Below are 18,506 nucleotides of genomic sequence, written 5' to 3'. Positions count from 1 at the left end.
TGATTGCATATTTTTCAAAGACAATCAACAGCCAACGTCAATAGACCCTGATCACTTACCAGAAATCAGGGAAGAGAAATGAAAAGAGCCAAACAGAGAGTCTCGTTGTGATGCTTCAGGCCAAATCAGGGATATATAACAGCAGACGACATAGCAAACCGACAAGGGAAAGGAAAATCCGTATTCTGAAATAGGCAGGCAATGAAAGAACAAAGTATGCGCTCCCTTCCAAATCTAAATGCAAGAAACATGTTTCCCTAGCGAAAAAAAAAAACACAAACAAACAGAAGAACACGCTTGTCACTGGAATATGCGAAAGGTAGAAAAACCGATATGCTGGGATGAGATCCCATCTTTGTGCGAATGCCCGCGCATGGAAGATAAATGAAAAATAAGAGCTGGGGAGACAGGCGGAGGCGGTGCTCCATGTTCAAAGGAGATCGCGAGGCGTAGGGCAAAGCAGCAGGTAAGTACAGGAAAGTGGGAGTCGGGTTTTGATACCAACAAAACTGAAAGGCAAGTTGGCATGGGTGGATATATGGATTGCAAGATGCGTAGGTCGTGTTCGATGTCACTAGAACACGGCGGCAAGACCATTCTTCGAATGACGTCTGCTGAATCGTTTCTTTCCTTTCGTTGACTCGGTGTCGGTGGCCTGCTGTTTCACCAGATGATTCCGACCAGATGATGGTTCCTTCTGCATGTCGGAGGTGCGGTCTAGTGTATTGGCGGGACTAGGGAAACCAGAGGAAAGGTCTCGGAATGCATCATCGGAGAAGCCTGCACTTTGTTGCTGTGCTGCCATCTCCCGGGACCTATCCAATGCGTCCAGCCATTCTTGTACCTGAAGTGCTGTGGCGCCGATGTTGCTTGATGATGGCTTGGGGTCCTCGAAAACATAATGTTTCTCTCTCTGTGGGGTTTTGTTAGATGGGTCGTTTTGGCTGATAAAGGGAAGAACTACATACCGTGTCCACAATCCAGGATGAAATTCCTTTAGAATCCGTGGTACTCCTGTAACTTGTCCCCGGAGCAAGCAGGGGAATCTCAAGCTTGATCTTCTTATCATCGCCACCCGAAGCGGCCAGAATGACCCGCCCGGATGTTGTGACCATCACCAACCGCTGACGTTTCTTTGTGGCGCTTCCTGTAAAGAAACGAGAGAACTTCCTGGGTGCCTCGAACTCGCCGCTGCTGTTCTTGGACGTCGGACTGTGTGAAGCAGCAGAAGACAGAACAACCAAGTTACCCAATTTTAAGATCCGCTCGTTGGATTTGCTTAGTACCGGTGACCACTCGATATCGAGCTGACTCGGCGGGGGTAGCTCGGTTACCACTCGTGGAAGGTGGCGGGAACTGGCATTCGGCGCGTTCGAGGGTGCAGTGGAGATGACAGGAGGCACACTCTCCCCGCTTTTGTTGTCATTGAGTTTTATGGGATCGCGTGCGGGGGGTACGTAAGCCTTCAAGCGGGGTGCCTTCTGTTTCCATAGATCTGGACCCCATGTGATGCCGTCAAAGAATTCATGATTCTTGATGTGTTCAATCTGAAGACGCCGAGCGGGCTCTAGGACGAGCAGACGTTCGACAAGATCACGCGCAACAGTAGGAAATCCAATTGGGAACTCGTAGTCGAGTGCCACAATTTTCTGGAAGGTCTGGTACTCGTTTCCAGCCTTGAACGGTGGACGACCGGCCAAGAGCTGGTAGATGATGCAGCCGAAAGCCCAGAGGTCACTGGCTTTGCATGCGTTCTTGTCGGTCAACAGCTCGGGGCTGACATACTCCGCAGTGCCGACGAAAGAGCTCGCCCGCTCTTCCTGTGGAAGCTCGGCCGAGTCAAGAGGAAGAATGCCATTTGAATTGGGATCGGCTCGTGGGGTCTTGAGCATCTTTGCCGTCCCGAAATCAGTAATCTTGACATGCATCCCGCTGTCAAGTAACACATTTTCCGGCTTCAGGTCTCGGTGGATGACACCGCGCTTGTGCATATAGTCTATCGTGTCAAGAATCTGGGCGCTATAGAATCTTGTACACTCCTCGTCAAATGTAGTCATCCGTTTGAGAACACCGAGCAGTTCTCCTCCTTTGCACAGGTCCAGCACGAAATAGAGCGACTGCTCATCCTGGAAGGTGTAATATAGCCGCACAATACCCGGGTGATCGGTCAGGCGGTTGAGCGTATCCTTCTCAATGTTCACGTATTTAACTTTTCTCTCCTTGATAATGTGTCGTTTGTCAAGGATCTTAATCGCGTACTCTTTCAAAGTCTGCCGGTCCGTTGCGAAAACGACCGTACTGTAGGAACCTTCGCCAAGTGTATTCCCAAACGAGAAATCTCGAACGCCCTTCTTGATATAGCGGGAGACAGTTTGGCCATTGGCATCCACCTCCTGTCTCACAGAGACCGCGGCGCCACGCTCTTGCCAATCCTCGCTACTCGCCATTGGGCCGTTTTCTGCCATATATGACGTTCGCGGCATCTGAGACGCGCCGCCACTTCTTGCTTGTGCTCGAGACGACTGACGCATCACTGCCGGGCCGTTGCCCGGGATCTGCGCGGTCCGGTAGGATCGGTCGCTGTGGGAGTTGTCGCGCGCCAGAACACCGGCATGTAATGCCGACGAGCCTCCTCGTGTGTCTAATCGCGACTGAGACCCAGATTGGGATGAAGCACCGGAGTCGGTTCGAATGCGGTATGTATTATCACGGGGGAGGACCGAGGTTGCTGAGCCATTCGCGTATACGGAGGAAAGGGGTCGGTTGGGATTCGGAGGTGTTGAGAGGGGTGGAGCCGAGTACGGCTGGTATGTGCCTGATTGCACTGGTGGTATCTCTGTGGAGGCTTGGGAGAATGAAGTCTGACGATCGTCTATAACGGGGACTTCGATGGGTGCAGGAGGAAAAGCAGAGGGGTGTTCGTCATGTGCGGGATTGTGTTGTGTTGATACCGAACCGCCCGGCCCTCCGAGTGGGCTGGAGGCTGTTGACCCAGCGGTCGCATCCTCCGTTGGGAGAGGCGAATCATCTGGATTGGCTATCCGGAGCCCTCCCAGAGTCTGGGACAGGTTGAGATCCCCGTTCATGGCGGAGATTTTGAGGTTTGGCAGCGACCGGAGATGTGCCGAGGGGTTCAGGGGAAGCAAGGTCGAAAGGTCAACGAAAGACAGGCTATCGGGAATGCAGCGGAGGCATGGTCCGAGGAAGAGTTGGGGGGGAAAGACAGATATGAGCGAGTGAGAAAGAGTCGACGTTGGAGAGAGGGGGGAAGGATCAACAGGAGGCTCCGTAGAAATTGGGTCTAGTGTCGAGGGGCTGAGCCTGACTTGACTATTAATATTTCCTCCAGGGCTTTTCCTAGATAATCAGAAAGAGAGAGAAAGATACAGAGTACAAAAGGGGGGGATATATGTTATTTTTAATCCCTTTTGGTGAGATGGAATGGGTATGTCTGATTTGTCCAGTTTCGACCGTTTATATTGTACGGGATTTTACTGATTTATAGCATTTACTGATTTATAGCATTTACCGGTTTATAGCATTTACTGATATACTATTACAGTGATCAAGGATCGGTATTGCAATATGTCCTATCCTGGTCGAGGTTTCTTAAATTGTGAAGATACGCGACTTCCTCTAAGACACGATGTTTCTATATACGGGACCTCCAGCTCTGTGCAACTGAATATAATCCATCCCTGAAAAACATGATCAGACGGCCCCCAACCATCATTGCCCTGGACGAAAATGATGTTGAATATCACCTCCAGAGGATCTACATCCGTCATACCTTGACTGTTGAATTCGAGCAGCTGCACTTAGACGAGAGCTGCGATGAAACGGACCCATCCCCCAGCTCCTGTATCTCTACGGACTCTGATGTGGACATTGACACCACAGATCTGAGTCAAGAAGGATCATGCTTTGGGCCTACTTCTCCAAAAGACAGGAGTTATGCTTCTAAAGATGCAATTGCACACAATTCCGTGACAAAGTCATGCCTCAAATCCCCTATCCCAAATCAACAGTCCTCGTTACAAGTGGCAACTTCTACTGGAGTGAATTCACAAGCAGATCGGTCTGTTGACCCACCGCGACTGAAGGTGAAATTTGCTTTGTCACCGCAGGAACTCGGACTTCATAGCAAGGCCCCTCTTGAAGAAGAAACAGGTATGTTAACCTCCCGAAGTCGAAAGTTCGGCTCCATCTAACGATCTTTTCCCCGGCAGATCGAGGCTGCCGCGGAGAAAATCACCGGCCAAGCCACACAGATGCTATATATACACCCATGTCTATTGACTCGCCATCTTCGACGCAGGTTTCATTCTTGTCGTGCGGTGTGTCGTCAAGTCCAGCCACCGCAAGCGTCCCACCCCGGGATCTAACATTAGCGTCTACTATGTCTTACGAGGCAGTCTTGGCCGAGGAGGCAGTCTCGCCAACTAGTGCGGCCAATAGCATTGGCGAGGACAGTGGTTCTCACACCTAAATCGTCATCTAGGAGCTCTATCAAGCTATCTTTGATGCTTGAAATCGGTGGCTTTATTTCCTAGCGGTTTGGCCGCTTTGATTCACCATGAGCTGGCCCAGCGGGGGTTCTATTGATAACAATGACTTTGTATTGGCCCAGTCTACTCTAATTCTGTATATTTATGGTATGATGTTCCTCGCTCCAAGACCCCGTGATCCGAAGGGGAACAGATGGAAGTACGAAATAATATTTAATCCCCAATATGAGATATTGAACCAGCCTCACGCATAAGCAGTTCAGACCAACATGCCACAAAGAAATATCAGAAATAACTCCCCAAGCCTTGGCCCAGACTACAATGTCTCATGTTAAAATGTAGAAGAAGCGATCTAGAATGTCAGTAAACAATTCATATCTGAAACAACGATATCGGCAACCCAAATCTATCAATAGTTCAGTGGAGAAGAACCACAAACCTGGCTGCCTCCAAATCTGACGCGGCCATAGCAGTGACCCTCTAACCATTGAACACATCTTACTACGAGAATGGTGTGAAATCCCCGGCCTACGTCACTCTGCATTGATTATGCACTTTGACTTACTCGGACTCTTTTTTTTTTGCTTTTGCCTGCAGGAAATGCCGCTTGGATTGTACATGTTCGATCCTCGATACGATTGGTTCACGGTAGACCCGTTCTCTGCGAGCGTATCCACTACGCCACCGCGTAGAATAACCTTGAACTGCCTTGTGTTCCGGGAAATTTCCGTGTGTGGTTGATGGCGCTGAGACAGCGTATGCTGGTAGGATGCCCGTGTCGAATCCAGGGGTCTGTGATTCAAGGGGTTTGGGTTTCTGGGTTCATGGATGGACATGGCTCGGATAGGGAGGCTCTTGCGGTGTGTGTGGGTTAGTGATTGTCTGGTTGGTGATCTGCGTTTGTGGCGAGTGTAACTGGAGGGGGGCAATGGTATTGGTGGGGTGTCGAGGTCGGATGGGAATGCCACGAAGCACTCAGCCCATATAGGGTGAGATCTGCTTGGTTTTCATATTTCCAAGGTTATCCCTCGAATGGCTTGACTGGATTATCCTTCTGGCGAGGAGCCTGAGGCTGTGGATGTGGCATGGGTCATGTAAAATAGTCACGTGTTAAATTATCGAAAAGTGCATTTTACTTGGAATGGGAAATAGTTCATCAGTCAACTAAATGAAATTAAAATGAGCAATCGCACATGTCAACGCAGTCTAAAAAAGTCCCGAATCTCGGCTAATCGAAGAGGGAATAGGTAGGTGATAAGGTGAAGAGGGTTGGATGGTGTTCAGTAACAAGATAAAACGCCAACAAGGATTGATCGTCTTCCAGATGCCGCTTCAAATGCTCTGTCGTGTATAGTTTTTCCATGACGGTATGAGCTCGTTTCAATTGTATCAAAATAATGGAGAGGAAAAAAAAAGAACCCTTCACTTCAGACAAGAATGGTGGGACAAGTTAAAAAAGAAATAAGGGGGAATTATCTACTGCTTCTTGGCGAAAACCTGGGCACCGTCGACCAAGCGGCGCTCGGTGTTCTGGCGACCGTTGACGAAGTCGGGGTAGTTGAGGGTCAACTCAACAGCACCGTTGACAATGTTGTCAACGGCCTCGACACCGAGCATGAAGGAGTGGTCCTGGTTGCCGACCTCGTAGCGCCAGCTGCCGAAGCGGCCACGGGACCAGATACCCTTCTCCTGGAGCTTGGGGAGAATCTGGGTGAGGGCACCCTCACGCTCCAGGGTGGGGGTAGGGTAACCGTGGTCGAAGCGGCGGTGGTAGGTGGAGACAATCTCATCACCGGGCTGGAGCATCTGGGTGTTGACGAGACCCTGGATAGACTCGGCAAGAAGGGTCTCGTTGTTGACGGGCTTCATAGATGATTCGGAAACCTCCAACATGACGGACCAGTAGGGACCCTCCTGAGGCTCGGTGCTCTTAGGCTTGGAGCCGTCGGCGAGCTGAATGGTGGGCAACTTCTTGGAGGCCTCGGGCTGGTTGTAAGGGGAGTAGTTGGAGAAGATGGTGGCACGGTAGAATGGGCAGTCATTCTCGGGGAAGTACAGCCAGCACTTGTCGCCGATGCGGTCGGGACGGGCACCACGGATACCAACACCGATGACGTGGGTGGAGGAGTAGAAGAGCTGCTTGGTGAGGGGCATGAGCTCAGTATCGTTCATAGCCTCGGCGAGGTAGTCGACGGCCATGGTGGAGACCAGCTTTCCGTAACCAATGGTGGTGCCATCGGCGAGGGTGACGGTCTTGTTGTAGGCGTTGACCTTCTCGACCTTGTTCTTGGGGCCGTAGCGGGTGTTCTCCTTGGGGAGAGTGTTGGCAACAGCAATCCAGATACCACCGGTACCATCGCGGGCGGGGAAACGGAAAGTAGCGTTGGGACCCCAGTTACCGGCGGTCTTGTTGAGGATGACGTTGGTAGTCACGGCCTTGACATTGGGGGCAGCGACACGCTCACCGAGCCAAGCGCATTGCATCTAAACATAATTGATCAGCATTGTTTCTGCCTTCTAGGGGAAAAGGAAGTCAAATCTACCTTGGTGGTGGGAACGGCCCAGACCTTGTAGTTGTAGGGTCTCATGAAGAGGTCGGCAATACCAGTACCCATCATGCGGACGATCCACTCATCGAAGTCCTTGGGCTTGGTGTTGGAAACACGGGCCTCGAGGGCAGCATCAATCATGCCGTCAATGCACTTCACCTGCTCCTCCTTGGGCAGCATGGAGATGTTGTTCTGGAAGGGGTAGGGGACCCATTGCTCCTGGCAGCGAACGTAGGAGATACGCTCGTGGGTGTACCAATCCTCCTCCTTGGGGAGGGCCTCGTCGATGCAGTCATCGAAGTACTTGTAGTGGGAGAAGATAACGTGACCGCCGACATCGTAAAGCTGTGAAATAGATTAGCGGTGTAAACATTGACAATTGACACCAAGTCGCAACTTACGAAACCTTCGGGGGTAACATCAGTGGAAGCCAAACCACCGGGGGTCTCGTTAGAGTCGATAATCATCCACGAGGGGCCATTCTGTATACTCAATTAGCTTTTTGATTCCCGGGATACCCCTCCCCCTTTTTTTTGGTGCCCCTCTCCGACACAGTAAATATTCCAGGGCAAAGACTTACAATCTGGTTCAAACGCTTGGCGGCACCCAAACCAGTTGGGCCAGCACCAATGACGAGAACGTCAACAGAACTGTGAAGCAATTGTTAGGAGATGATGGATGTCAATGTGTGAAGTTGTTCTTACATGTCGGGGTGGGTCATTCTGCCTTGTAGGAGGTCCTGAAAGCTGGGGACTCGTTTGAATGTCTTGCGGGCGACGTTCAGCATAGAAGCACAGCTGCAGGAATCTGCAGAATATTGAGAGGGGAATGGAGGGATAATAAAGGGCGAGGAAGCGGAGGAACCAAAGAAGAAGGGGAAGTGGGAGGACAACGTGACCAGCCAAGCTAAGGGTATCTAGACGCACCTGGTTTTGTGGGTTGAACGGATCCGGTGGAGACGACGTGCCTGTTTCAGCTTTACTGATTCGTATTGATATGGGTTTTATGGGTTTTATGGGTTTCTTGGATTTGGGCTTAATTTCCTTTTTTTATTTGATTTGATTTTTCCTTTTCTTTAACCTCAACCTAGGTCCTATCACATTGACAAGCTCAATTGCAATTACATTAAGGTACTTTCAGGGGGAGGCAGTGCTCCAGGGCTCGATCTTGGAGATAAAACTACGGAGTAAAAGAACGCGTAAGGCAATCCTCATCTCATCACACCGTAAATAAGGACCCTGGTCAACAATGAAACATATCACATCCAGTGCAAAAGCCGTTATTGATTTTGAGCTTATCATTATACCTCCAAAAGCAGGGACCTGAGGTGCATGCAATCTGCATTCACCTTTCGCATGCGGGTGAGTCGAGATTAGAATTCCCTTAGCGGGTATTGGATAGCATTCGGGGTCTCCCTTCTGGAATGCCCGTTATCATATCAATCCCCATCTCGGAAAATTTCTTCTGGAAGAATCAAAAGAGAGAGGAAAAAGGGGTGATATGGATAGGGGCAAACATTGAATCTCGAATGTGGTCAAGCTAAAAAACGCCACCGATGTATGTATGCATTGGCACATTGTTGGCTATGGTTAAATTAGTACACAATATTGTCTCGGTACTCCGTAGTTTGTGTGGACCTCCGTCAAAGGTGACTCTGCAACAAAATGAGTCTATCTTCGATTTTGTTAGAGATGGTGATCCAAGTTTCATCTACATCGATTCTGTGTATGTATATATCGTACAACGATATACACCACACACATTGTATATCATACATAAAACAAACAGTATCCATGAGTATCACATGCACTAAATAGCTAATATAATAGGGCAGGGTGAAAGGCAAACACCTTGAATCCTCCCGGAGCAATATCCGCAGTGTTGATCGTCCCATCTGGCGGTCTCGAGGAGAGAACGGGATTTGCGAAACTTCTGGGCAGTGGCATCTGGTTCCACTGATTGTCACTCCCAAGGGAGTAATACAGCGAGGATCTCTCCGCGCAAGCAACCGATCTTACTGATCGCCACCGTAAGGGACAAACTTCTCGAATGACCGGAGAATACTACCAATTGCCTCTTAAAACACCAACTTCCGTAAATACCAAAAGCTTAGGGGTCTTTCCTCCCCCCCCACCATCACTGGTCCAAGCATAATATACTTGTGGGGGGGCTGGAAGTCCCCTGATTGCGTCAACACAGCCTTCAGAGGACGGATCGCCGCATTCCCCACCCGTAAGGGACCGGGATGGACCATAGGGTCACTGAAGGCGGGTTCTTGTGGGCCTTGGCTAACAGCTGCTTGCGTAATGCCGGTACTATTAATTTGGATCTGCGCTGCTTTGGTTTTCTATTTCAAACCAGTTGGTTTAGGACATTCCGATGCTAATGTTTCCGGTCAATATCAGACATACCTAGATATAGATATAGATATGTGTAGGAGATTGAAATATGATTGAAATTAAGGATAAGATTGACTTGGGGGACAGCCCTGTGGATCCATGACTTGATCTTCCAAGGTTATTGGTGAATATTTTAAAAGGGGAGACTCTCGCCACGAGCAACCCATGGACGTTTTGGCCAGGCCTCATAAATTATAATTTTAAGAGCTAGTAAAGTACAATTGTATTGGTTATGGTATAACTGGTATTTAAACGAAACTAAGTAAGAGGACAGACAACCTTGGAAATGATAGAGGAAACCTTGGCAGCATGAGTGAAGTGTACAGGTGGCCTTAGCGGAGATGTAACAAAAGGTAACAGTAATTTCACATACTAAATTTCAATACATGTCCACATGTGCATCTCCGTACAACAGCCTCTCCTCTCAGTTACTGTTTGCGGCCGAGTGGATCTTTTTTTTCTGACTTCTGTTCCTGTTGTGCTGTTTTTGTGTCTGGGCTCTTATTCTATTTTCTGGACAATCGCTGCTTTTTCTTCTCTTAATTTCCCTTTCAGACCCCCAAATTGAAGTTAATGTTTGGTGCCGAAAAAAATTACTCCCGGAGTACGTACCCCATTCCATCCCTTCAACCTTCATCATCATTTCTTCATCCACGCTCGTTTTTATCGTCGCTTTTTTTTTGGTCCTCCTGTCGCACTCGTTAACCTCCGGAGCCTTTTTTAGTGATCATTTCCTTCTAATTTCCCTTATCTTGCCCACTTTTCTCCGTGGCTTCCTCCGCATTTAGTCAAGGAAGCCTGTCCCGGCCACGACCTTTTGAATTTAAGCGCTTCTTATCCGAACAATCTCGAAATTTCACAATGAGCGACGGCGAGAAGGTTCGCGCCTCTGGCGAGACGCCCCGGGAGCAGTCTCTGCCTACTGTCAACCCCGCAGCGGAGAAGACAGAGCAGCCCAGCACTACATTCCACCCCGCGGTTTATGTGACGTGAGCAACATCGAATGAAAACAGATAGACCGTATACAATTGCTAATACCTTGATAGTGCATGGATTACTTTGAGTTCCACTGTTATCCTGTTCAACAAGTACCTCCTTGACTATGCCAACTTCCGTGAGTCAGATCGGAGATACAATGCGAGGAAATGGGCACTAACACACTGTGAATAGGTTTCCCCATTATCCTCACAACATGGCACTTGTCCTTTGCTACCATCATGACCCAAATCCTCGCTCGCACCACTACTATCCTCGACGGCCGCAAGAAGGTCAAGATGACCGGCCGTGTTTATCTCCGCGCTATCGTCCCTATCGGTATAATGTTCAGTCTGAGTTTGATTTGCGGTAACATGACCTACCTCTACCTCAGCGTTGCCTTCATCCAAATGCTCAAGGCCACCACCCCTGTGGCTGTTCTTCTCGCAACCTGGGGTATGGGTATGGCTCCGGCCAACATGAAGGTCCTGGCCAACGTCTCCATCATTGTGATTGGTGTGGTCATTGCGTCCTTCGGTGAGATCAAGTTTAACATGGTCGGTTTCCTGTTCCAGATTGGTGGTATCGTTTTCGAGGCTACCCGTCTGGTCATGGTGCAGGGTCTGCTCAGCTCCGCTGACTTCAAGATGGACCCCATGGTGTCTCTGTACTACTTTGCCCCCATCTGTGCTGTCATGAACGGTGCTGTTGCTCTGTTCTTGGAAATCCCCCCACGTCACTATGGACCATGTTTACTCCGTTGGTATTTGGCTTTTGGTTCTCAATGCCGTTGTGGCTTTCCTGCTCAACGTCTCGGTCGTTTTCCTGGTAAGTGATACTTTAGGATTCTGGATCTCGATCCCAAGGGAAGCGTTGCTAACACTCTCTACAGATTGGCAAGACCTCATCCCTGGTCATGACTCTGTGCGGTGTCCTCAAGGATATCCTGTTGGTCGCTGCCTCCATGCTCCTGTGGCAGACTCCCGTCACTGGCCTCCAGTTCTTCGGTTATTCCATTGCTCTGATGGGTCTTGTCTGGTACAAGCTTGGCGGTGACAAGATGCGCGAGTACACTTCCTCCGCCGGCCGTGCCTGGGCTGAGTATGGAAACAACCGCCCCGCACAGCGCAAGTTTGTCGTCTTTGGTGCTGCTGCTCTTATGTTCTTCCTCTTTGTTGGCTCTATGGCTCCCAGTTATGCCAATGACTCCGTTGACCGTGTCAAGGGCTACCTTGGTGGTGCCACTGCTGGTAATGCTTAAATGCACTTCTCAGACCCTTGGCTCTTCGTCCCTTATGAATTGGAACGCGAAACACTTCACCCAGTGCTCGAAGCCACAATATCCATTCGCGGATTGAGTGGGCCGGAATGAGAGCGTAGCTGGATGAGTGTAGGCGTGTAGCGGCATCCGTTCCCTCCCGTCTCTCTCGGTAACACAGAGAGACTGCTGCTCGTGCTTTTGTCTTTATGGGCCCCTACGATGCAATGGAAAACGGAGGGGCGCCTTTTTTTTTGGCTGTTTCATTACCAATCTTTCTTTTTTCAGCCACATTTTTGTGATGTATACAGTGACATGAAAGTGTTGTTGCTGGCGGTGTACTTTTTTTTTTTCCTTTTTCTTTTTTCTCCTACGAACATTCAATGTTGATTGATGTTAGACTTGCACGAGCTCTGGTGTCGGATTGCTTTGGACCTGATCTTGTGGTCGCTATGTGTTTTTTTCTCCATTCGTGTCTTTATAGTATCCCAATAGACTTCCAAGGTTGAACCTTGCATGACCTCATTTGATGCACGTGATTTTTTCTACCAGCACGTGATTTGTAAATTTCACGTGATGTAATTGTCGCGGGCCACACGTCCGCCCAGTTCATAGGCCAATCGTGTCTGGGCTGGACCCGTCCATCCTGACTCCACCTGGGATGTCTTGGCTGCATAAGCCAATGGTACCCGTTAATGGAGCATGTACCAATACCGTTACGGTCGATCGGGTAGCTGCTTTTTGGTGGTATATTACTGTATGGCTTGGTACCTCCGCATTTCGCGCATCGATTCATCCACTTCTTCAGATCGTTCTTTCCTGTCTCACGCTCTTACCCTTCCTCTTCCCTCGCTCTACTTTGTTTCTTTCCCCCCATTTCCCCCATTTTTCTCCTCCCAATTCTTTCTCTTTTCTTTCAATCCCACCTTTCTCCCTCTCTCTATATATTCTTCTTACTTTTTTTGCCGAGACATCTTCCACCTTTTACCTCTCCGTCTTACTTCCGTCTCTCCACAGGTGGTTGAAGCTTCTTGTGTCTTGCTCACCTAATCTAACAGGACAGTTCCCCTTGTCTCATAACCAAGACAATTTCGAGCGAAAATGTGTCCAATGATTCTTAATCGCCTCTCCGACGGCCCGGCCACGGTCCTCTCTCCTCCCCGGGAACACGCCTTCGCTCAGTTCTCGTCCCAGTCCTCTTTCCTCGATTCTCCTGGAAGTTTCAACGGCTATCCGGCAAGTCCCAGCACTGTCTTTGCCAACAATAGCTCTGCACAGTCTAACCCTTCGAGCTTCAATTTCTCGCCTGCTCCTGCGGTTCCCAAGCCCTCTCGCAAAAGGTCCCGTGATGAGGCCACTTCTGAAGAGGCCGTTGCTCCCAGCGCACCCCTAAGGCACCAGGCGCCGCCGGCTCCCAAGGTCAAGCCCATCTATGGCGAAGGCATGGTCCTTTTAAACCCACAGACTGGCCTTGCGATCTCTGCCGAGAGCCAGACTGGCACATGGTACGAACAAGAGGCTGAGGCGCAACAGGCTGCCGCTGCACCTGTTTCCTCACGATCGAACGCGCTGCTTTCTGATGCTACCGACGTAAGCCGCAAATCCCAGCGCCTTGATAAATCTGCACCAGGTCTGGACGATATTGCATTGTCCTCGATCCGCCAACGCCTGGATGACCCCAGCTCCAACGATCAGCATCGCACTCTCAATGCTGGGCCTGCTCCGCCCGCCGAGCCTCTAGTAGATGACGCCACTCGTCTCCTGGGTATCGGCTGGCAACGTGTCAACACTGACGATGACATGGCTCCTGCTGTTCGTGGCTGGACCAAGTATATTGACAACCAATACTCGGCCCACCTGCACGGCTCCCAGATGCTCATGAAAAGCCGCGGTCTGAACGCCTATCTTGTGGCTGCCACTCCGACTTCTGGATCCTCGCCCGCCTTTTACCTCTTCACCGAAGACCTCTCACAAGGCCAGCTCGTTGCCTCCTCCTGGGAAGCCTGTCTTCAAAATCTCCGTAGCTCTCCCATAATATTCGAGGGCTCTGCTCCCCTTGGAGCTACCGACCGACCTAGCGTACAATCAGTCTCCTTCAACTCCATGGACACTGGCGTGCCACTTCTCCAACAAGCCCTGTCCAACAACCCGCAAGCATCAAGCCTCGACAAACTGAGCGGAGGCGCGGAAACCGGGATGGAGATTGACTCGTAACTTCTCCCAAAACGTATTCGATTCCCTTCAATCCCGTGCGATCCGATAGCATCGATCGATCCGAACCGCCATGATGCCTCGACGTCCAACGAATCCTCGCGATCGACTTCGGACTTATTTCCGGCTGTTCTATCATATTCTTTCCCTTCAAATTTTCAATTTTTTTTTTGGGTATTGCTTATTTAGTTATGAGACTCACGCGCCTGACTGACCCAGTCTGGCCCAATTCGGTTCTCGCCCAGTGGAAGGTTTGATGGTTTTGGGTGGTTTGCTTTCCTCTCTTTTATGGAAATGGCCGGCGTCGTAATCTGGGAGTTTTCTTTGTTTTCCCCCAAGTATTTGCTGTATGCTTTTGACGACGTTATTTATCTACGACAATCTATCTCATTTATCAAAAAAGATCGAAATCATTCCGGGCTTTGGGTAACGTAGCTTGACCGAACACGAGGTATAAACTGCAACACCTTAAACGCACTCAAGAAGCGTCAACCGCTTTTCCTCTTATGCTTTTAACGAACCAAGGATTTCCCTAACTCCTGGCATGGGTTAAGATCTTATATCAGATTTCCTCATCTCAAGAAATCAAGGCGTCAAGTATGCAGTAAGCTTTCTCATCTCCGTTCTTATACTACCTAGGTAAATCTGCTTATACAGCTCCTTTGCACTGTTCTTTTACACATCCACAATATACTATATCTAATACCCACCGCACTAAAGAACCACCTAAGTGAGCTCATAAGAGCCCACCCACCATGGAGCAAGAGCCTTTTGCTTTGGTCAATGTTAAGAATCACGATGGGATTGACAAACTGAGTGAGACCGAGGAGGAAGACAGCAAATCGAGAGAGCTCCGTATTCACAAAAGAGTTAAAGAACTCACGAAACCCAGCGACATCGGACAGGAAAATTCGACCGACCGAGATGATCGGTATCACTGCCTTGTCCAAAGATTGGAAAGGATTGAAAGAGTCATCGAAACCCTAACGCCGAAGAAACGGAGTACGAGAGAGGAAAACTCGCATTCAACGCGAAATTGTCCTGAATGCATGGTGCAAAGCTCCTTCCCCGACAGAACGTGGACCGAACGATACCTCCTATGAAGGAGACATTCGCGCCGACATCCGGACTATCATTTCCAAAGAAAAGACTGACCCGGCCACGGCTGACCGGTGGAAGGCGGTCTTTCTCGACCGCTATGGTCTCCATTGGGGAGTTGACTGTGGGAGCCACAATGAACTATCGTCCGTTGCTAAGGAGATGATACGTTTGTTCAACATCAGGGCTCGTGTTATGTATGGCTGGAATAATAATCGCACGCAGATACTCGATATCTGTGATGACTGGGTTTCTCGTTGGAGGTGTGGCCAGGTTCCCTATATCCCCTCAAAGGACTACCGTCAGCTGTGCCGACTTTATTACACTTGATCTTGTGTGCAATGTATCATTGTCTCATCGCTGGAACGTTTGATTTTGGATTCTTTGTGAGATCTTGCCTCGAATGGCTCCTTAATGTTTGAAAATGAGATTCGATTATTGCTATTCCTTGTTATTGCGACTTGTTTTCTATGATTTCAATCATGGATTATGGTGGAGTGGTGGCGCAGTTGACCATTCAGGCAATATATGTACTTGATTAGGGGTGACCTTGAAATAGGGGAAGAGTGAAGTAGATGGAAGATGGAGGCGTGGTATAATGATCCTTATAGTTCGTGATCTAGGGGCCTGATGATACACAGGTTTAGCGAGTGCTTTGCTTAGAGTACGTCGATGCTACCGAGCAAAGCGCCATTGCGAACGTGAGATATTAATATGATAATTCAATTCGGAAACCCAAACGCTCGTGTGGGTAAAAGACATGGTATCATCTCGAAAGCTGTAAAAACAGAAGAGCAAAGAAAGCAAGTGGAAATCGCATCCCAATAACTCCAAATCCACCTGCCACCGAAAGGACATGGCAGATGCAAGAGTACTTCCGAGGTCAGATTCCTCAGTCGTCATCATCGCCATAATCATAGTCACTTTCGTAATTGCCGGCAAATGCATCGTCGACGCCATCATCCTTCTCGTAATCATCATAGTCGTCCTCCTCATCATCCTCCTCGTCTTCCTCGGGATCTGCCTCGATCTTATCCACGCCATCCTTGGCCATAGCTGGCTTCGCGTCCAGAGTGGTGATTGGAGCGGTGGACGGCGGAGTAGGCAGTGGCGCGGTGGAGCTAGGACGGACGAATTTGGCATCGAACTTGGCATCTGATGGGGTTGCACGCCGGGATCGTGAGGCTGCTTCCGGCTCGATGCTGGCGCTGCGTCTTGAGACGACGCTTTGGCTGCGACTTTGGCTCCGGCTCACGCTTTGTGCCTTTGCGTCTCCCCCTTCGCCGCCGTACAAGGTGTCCAGGAGAGAGTAGTTAATCTTCTTACTGTAACCTCGGCGCTCGAGCATACGACGTGTCGCCTCAGCCGGTGTTGAGGCACGGGAGCTGCGGCCATCTTCGCCCTCACCCTCCAGATAGGTAACATCGCCAAGGCGGCCACGACGGCGTTTGCGCGGTTTGCGGGGTGCGCCTCCTCCGGTTGACTCTTCGAGAGCCCGCTTTAGGGCTTTTGCTTGTTGAGTGCGGAGGTACTCCTTGTTTTCTGTCACCCAAATTGACTCCTTAATCTCGACTTCAGCAGGCAAGAGCAGACAATTGGCGACTTCCGGATCATCTTCAAACTCGGCAGCATCGATTTCAGCGCTGTCGGAAACGGTGGGCCGCGGCGGTTGCTCGGAGCCGACGCTCTCAATCATATTTGATCCTTGAGCAAGCATAGATCGCATTTCATCTTCTAGCGCCGCTTCAGATGCAACTTGCTCGGCAGACGGTTCTGGTGTAGGCTGTCGCTTGCCCTTGCCCTTCGAGTGAACCGGCTCGTTTTTGATATCTTCAACGACTTCATTCACTGCCTTGGCAATTACTGATGCACGTCGGCCGTGGCTAGTTGCAGTCAAAGCCGGGTCGATAGGGAGACTGGGAATAGCGAAACCATCGGCATCTATACGAGGCGGCTGCACAGATTCTGCTTCACTTTCGGTGGGAGAGTCGTCATCTTCGAGTTCTGCCGCAGTCTCTGGCAACTTCTTGACGCGGCTTTTCCGACCTTCTCGCCCGCGAGTGAAGGACGGGGGATCATGAGTGTTCTCTAATTGGACCGAACGGAATTGATCAACGGTCAATTCACCACTCTCGGTGGAACCGAACTCGTTCAGACGCTGGCTGATGGTGGTTTCCGTCACTTTGACAATATAGACGACCTCACGTACAGTTCGGCGGAAGTTGTTCATGCGCGCGGCAAGAATCAGTGCGGCACCACAGAGACCAGCTGGGCGTCGACCGGTGGTCATCCAATCACGGTTCATTCGCTGAACGATCCTGACTGCCTCACCAGCCACCGCCATGAGCGATGGCCCGAATTCGAGTTGTTTGGCAAAACGATAAATCAAACTTTCGGGGTCGATGGGGTTCATGAGAAAGACGTTGCCACCGAGGCGGAGTTCGTCGAGAAGTGCCTTGTATGTTCGACCAAGTTTGAAGACGTTGATCATCAAAACATCGGCAAAATCGATCAGCATGACGGTATTGCCATTTTGGCGACGGCATGCAATATACAAGCAGACCGCAGCTACCGTCTTTGTGCGACGACCTTGAATAAAGTTTAATCCCACGGCAAGTTTAAAGACCTGGCCGGCGGCTTTGGTCGCACTCTCCGGGATGGTCAAAGCCCGGGAAAGTTGAAGCATATACCGGTTTCCATTCTGTTCGGTCATCTCCCGACTCTCCATAGCGCCACCGCGCTGGAAACCCGGACCATAGCTGCGTACGTGTGTCTGATCTTCTCCGACGAAAGAACCCTGCACAACAGCTGCACCGGACGAGGATTCGCCGAACGTGACTTCAGAAACGATGTTGTTCTCGCTGATGACTGTACCACAGCCCGTACAGACCTTCACGCCTCCATCATCGACAATATGCGGAGCAGGGCATCCTGGGTTTGGGCAATTAGATGTTTTCGGGTGCGTTGTCGGGCGGGGAGGTTGAGGACGTCCAATAGCCGTTGGACGATTGATAGGAGTAGAGTTGGGAGGTTTTAGACTGGCCAGTCGTCCCACAGGAGGCCGGGGGCCGCGGGGAGGGATTGGGCGCGCGCCGGATCTGGGTGCCGACATTGTGATTGAAGCGAAAGTAAGAGGTCAGAGGTTAAATGCAGACAGGGGCCCTCGATGGAGGCCGAGTCCTCACAGCCTCGGAATTTCTTAAATAGGCGTCGCGCAGCTCTTTTTTTTTTTTAGTAGCGAAGGGTTTATCGACTGTCACGAGAATCGCGATAAGGATGAAAGTGGAAGTGAGAGGAAAAAGTATTCAACCTGCTTATGTAATTGGCAGGAATCCGCAGAGCTGGTTTCGAACATACGACATAAATCTCTGGAATCGATTGGGAAGCAAAGTAAGAGTTGAGTCAAATACGAATGAACAATTTGCTCAGTTATTTTCTTTGTCTCTTGTCTATTGTCTATTATTGCATGAATGGCTGATCCGATGGATTCCATTGATCACGTGACTTT

General features: G+C 50.0%; 7 protein-coding genes across 7 annotated transcripts; 4 read left to right on the top strand and 3 right to left on the bottom strand.

The window, feature by feature from the left end:
* Positions 1 to 574: 574 nt before the first annotated feature.
* N7519_002623 (PDPK1 family serine/threonine-protein kinase) lies at positions 575 to 3,086 on the bottom strand (the record flags this gene model as incomplete). Its single annotated transcript, XM_057289401.1, has 2 exons — positions 575 to 913; positions 969 to 3,086. 2 exons carry the CDS (start codon positions 3,084 to 3,086, stop codon positions 575 to 577), a joined length of 2,457 nt encoding a protein of 818 aa, XP_057150603.1.
* A 621-nt stretch (positions 3,087 to 3,707) lies between these two features.
* N7519_002622 (uncharacterized protein) lies at positions 3,708 to 4,489 on the top strand (the record flags this gene model as incomplete). The annotated part of the gene is made up of 2 exons (XM_057289400.1): positions 3,708 to 4,170; positions 4,230 to 4,489. The coding sequence occupies 2 exons, from the start codon at positions 3,708 to 3,710 to the stop codon at positions 4,487 to 4,489; spliced, it is 723 nt and encodes a 240-aa protein (XP_057150602.1).
* A 1,495-nt stretch (positions 4,490 to 5,984) lies between these two features.
* On the bottom strand, positions 5,985 to 7,901 carry N7519_002621 (protoporphyrinogen/coproporphyrinogen oxidase; the record flags this gene model as incomplete). Its single annotated transcript, XM_057289399.1, has 5 exons — positions 7,762 to 7,901; positions 7,638 to 7,707; positions 7,459 to 7,539; positions 7,052 to 7,402; positions 5,985 to 6,992 (listed from the first exon to the last, which is right to left on the bottom strand). The coding sequence occupies exons 1-5, from the start codon at positions 7,842 to 7,844 to the stop codon at positions 5,985 to 5,987; spliced, it is 1,593 nt and encodes a 530-aa protein (XP_057150601.1). The 5' UTR covers positions 7,845 to 7,901.
* Positions 7,902 to 10,317: 2,416 nt separating this feature from the next.
* glfB (uncharacterized protein) lies at positions 10,318 to 11,692 on the top strand (the record flags this gene model as incomplete). Its single annotated transcript, XM_057289398.1, has 4 exons — positions 10,318 to 10,445; positions 10,503 to 10,570; positions 10,627 to 11,138; positions 11,324 to 11,692. 4 exons carry the CDS (start codon positions 10,318 to 10,320, stop codon positions 11,690 to 11,692), a joined length of 1,077 nt encoding a protein of 358 aa, XP_057150600.1.
* Positions 11,693 to 12,799: 1,107 nt separating this feature from the next.
* On the top strand, positions 12,800 to 13,903 carry N7519_002619 (uncharacterized protein; the record flags this gene model as incomplete). Its single annotated transcript, XM_057289397.1, has 1 exon — positions 12,800 to 13,903. The coding sequence occupies one exon, from the start codon at positions 12,800 to 12,802 to the stop codon at positions 13,901 to 13,903; it is 1,104 nt and encodes a 367-aa protein (XP_057150599.1).
* A 752-nt stretch (positions 13,904 to 14,655) lies between these two features.
* On the top strand, positions 14,656 to 15,328 carry N7519_002618 (uncharacterized protein; the record flags this gene model as incomplete). The annotated part of the gene is made up of 2 exons (XM_057289396.1): positions 14,656 to 14,902; positions 14,961 to 15,328. 2 exons carry the CDS (start codon positions 14,656 to 14,658, stop codon positions 15,326 to 15,328), a joined length of 615 nt encoding a protein of 204 aa, XP_057150598.1.
* Positions 15,329 to 15,890: 562 nt separating this feature from the next.
* Positions 15,891 to 18,110, bottom strand: N7519_002617 (transcription factor TFIIIB subunit BRF1; the record flags this gene model as incomplete). The annotated part of the gene is made up of 1 exon (XM_057289395.1): positions 15,891 to 18,110. The coding sequence occupies one exon, from the start codon at positions 18,108 to 18,110 to the stop codon at positions 15,891 to 15,893; it is 2,220 nt and encodes a 739-aa protein (XP_057150597.1).
* Between the last annotated feature and the right edge of the window lie 396 nt (positions 18,111 to 18,506).

Source organism: Penicillium mononematosum (assembly GCF_028829835.1).
Source record: "Penicillium mononematosum strain IBT 11891 chromosome Unknown utg000002l:1.0-8112719.0:1.0-8118358.0, whole genome shotgun sequence".
Lineage (NCBI taxonomy): Eukaryota > Fungi > Ascomycota > Eurotiomycetes > Eurotiales > Aspergillaceae > Penicillium > Penicillium mononematosum.
Note: the sequence above shows the minus strand (reverse complement) of the source record. Positions and strands in the feature narration are given on the sequence as shown.